The 1,455-nt window shown below is 44.5% G+C and overlaps 1 protein-coding gene across 1 annotated transcript in view; it reads left to right on the top strand.

Annotated features, from left to right (window-relative positions):
• Positions 1–685: 685 nt before the first annotated feature.
• The window catches only part of rab3db (RAB3D, member RAS oncogene family, b), a 21,442-nt gene continuing 20,672 nt past the window's right edge, over positions 686–1,455 (top strand). Inside the window, exon 1 of the mRNA XM_037689416.1 lies at positions 686–922. Coding sequence (XP_037545344.1) covers positions 686–922 — 237 coding nt within the window. The remainder of the gene's footprint in view (positions 923–1,455) is intronic.

Here is a 1,455-nt window from a genome sequence, read left to right as displayed (position 1 = left end):
CTGGTCCGGTTCTGATCGGCTCTCTTCAGCCGTTGAGCACCGGATGCTTTGGGAGAGAGATCTTCAGAGAGCCAGCACAAAACCACTCAATGGTCCAGATCGAGCCCAAATAATCAGACGAATCCAGATGAAAAAAGTCCAGGTGAGCTCCAGAGAAGACACCGGACCTCCAAGCAACGCCTTCCCGCTCGAGAGGCCTCATGGGCTGACAAGCAGCACTCAGATTGATTGAGGCTGGAAGTAGTCCTGGTCTGGTTCAGATTGGCTCTCTCCATCCACTGAACGCCGAAGTCGCTATGAATAATGACCAAACTTTTTAGTCAGGTTCGGATCGGATCAAAACTTTCCCTCCATTTCGACAGAAAACAGCGGCTGGAAGCACTGTTGAATTCTGGATAGTGTAGTTCTTTGACTGGCGACACAGTGAAGGCTTTTGAAAGAAAACTACAAAATGCCGTCTCCTGTCCGAAGTACTTTTTTTGGTTAACTTTTTATCTCGTACTGTCCCAATCACAAGTAATATTGAAGTTGACAATCATTGAAAGGTGAGTCCGCGAAAGTTGAACCGTGAAGTAGCGAGGGACTGCTGTACTGACTGAGTGGATGGATAGATAGATGGATGGATGGATGGATAAGGCAGGTAGATCACACAAAACTCATAACTTTTATAATTTTTGCTGTACAGATGGCCTCAAATGAGTCGCGGCTTCAGCAGCAGCCCTCTCAGAAGGACGCGGCCGACCAGAACTTTGACTACATGTTCAAGCTGCTGATCATCGGCAACAGCAGTGTGGGAAAAACCTCGTTTCTGTTCCGCTACGCAGACGACTCCTTCAACTCTGCCTTCGTCAGCACCGTGGGCATCGACTTCAAAGTCAAAACGGTCTTCCGCAATGACAAGAGGATCAAGTTGCAGATTTGGGTGAGTGGATTAAACATGTTTCAGGTTGTGATGGAGAGTTTGAGCTGGATCACTGCAGTGATGTTAGCAACTGAACAGAAAATGTAAATGTTAGGGTTTCCTTGCCGTATAAAATCCTTATTAAACTGAGTTGTTTCTCCTTTGATACAAAAACAAAAGATGAAATAAATGAAAGGTGAGTTTGTGCTTTGAGAGCTCCTTTGGAAAGCTTAGTGTTTGTCTTCATGGGTTTGGCCATTAAGCAAGTTTGTCTTGTAAGTTGTTCAAGTACAAAAAGCATGACTTCCTCATGTTTTCAGACACATGCCTAGATCCTGCTCTTACAAAAAGTTCATTCATAACTCCTTTAAGAAGATTGATGGTGCTGATTGGTGCTACACAGTAGTCCCTCGTTTATCGAGGGGGATCCGTACCCTGAAGCCCCACGATAAGTGAACAACTGCCAAGTAGGAATAGTCGTACAAGTAGTAAGTAGTAGTTTATTTTAGTTTGTGTGTGTGTGTGTGTGTGTGTGTGTGTATATATATATATAT

The sequence above is a fragment of the Nematolebias whitei genome, chromosome 15, assembly GCF_014905685.2.
Source record: "Nematolebias whitei isolate Nwh7 chromosome 15, NemWhi1, whole genome shotgun sequence".
NCBI classification, from domain to species: Eukaryota; Metazoa; Chordata; class Actinopteri; order Cyprinodontiformes; family Rivulidae; genus Nematolebias; species Nematolebias whitei.
The sequence above is the reverse complement of the archived record's forward strand: the minus strand, read 5'-3'. Positions and strand labels throughout refer to the sequence as shown.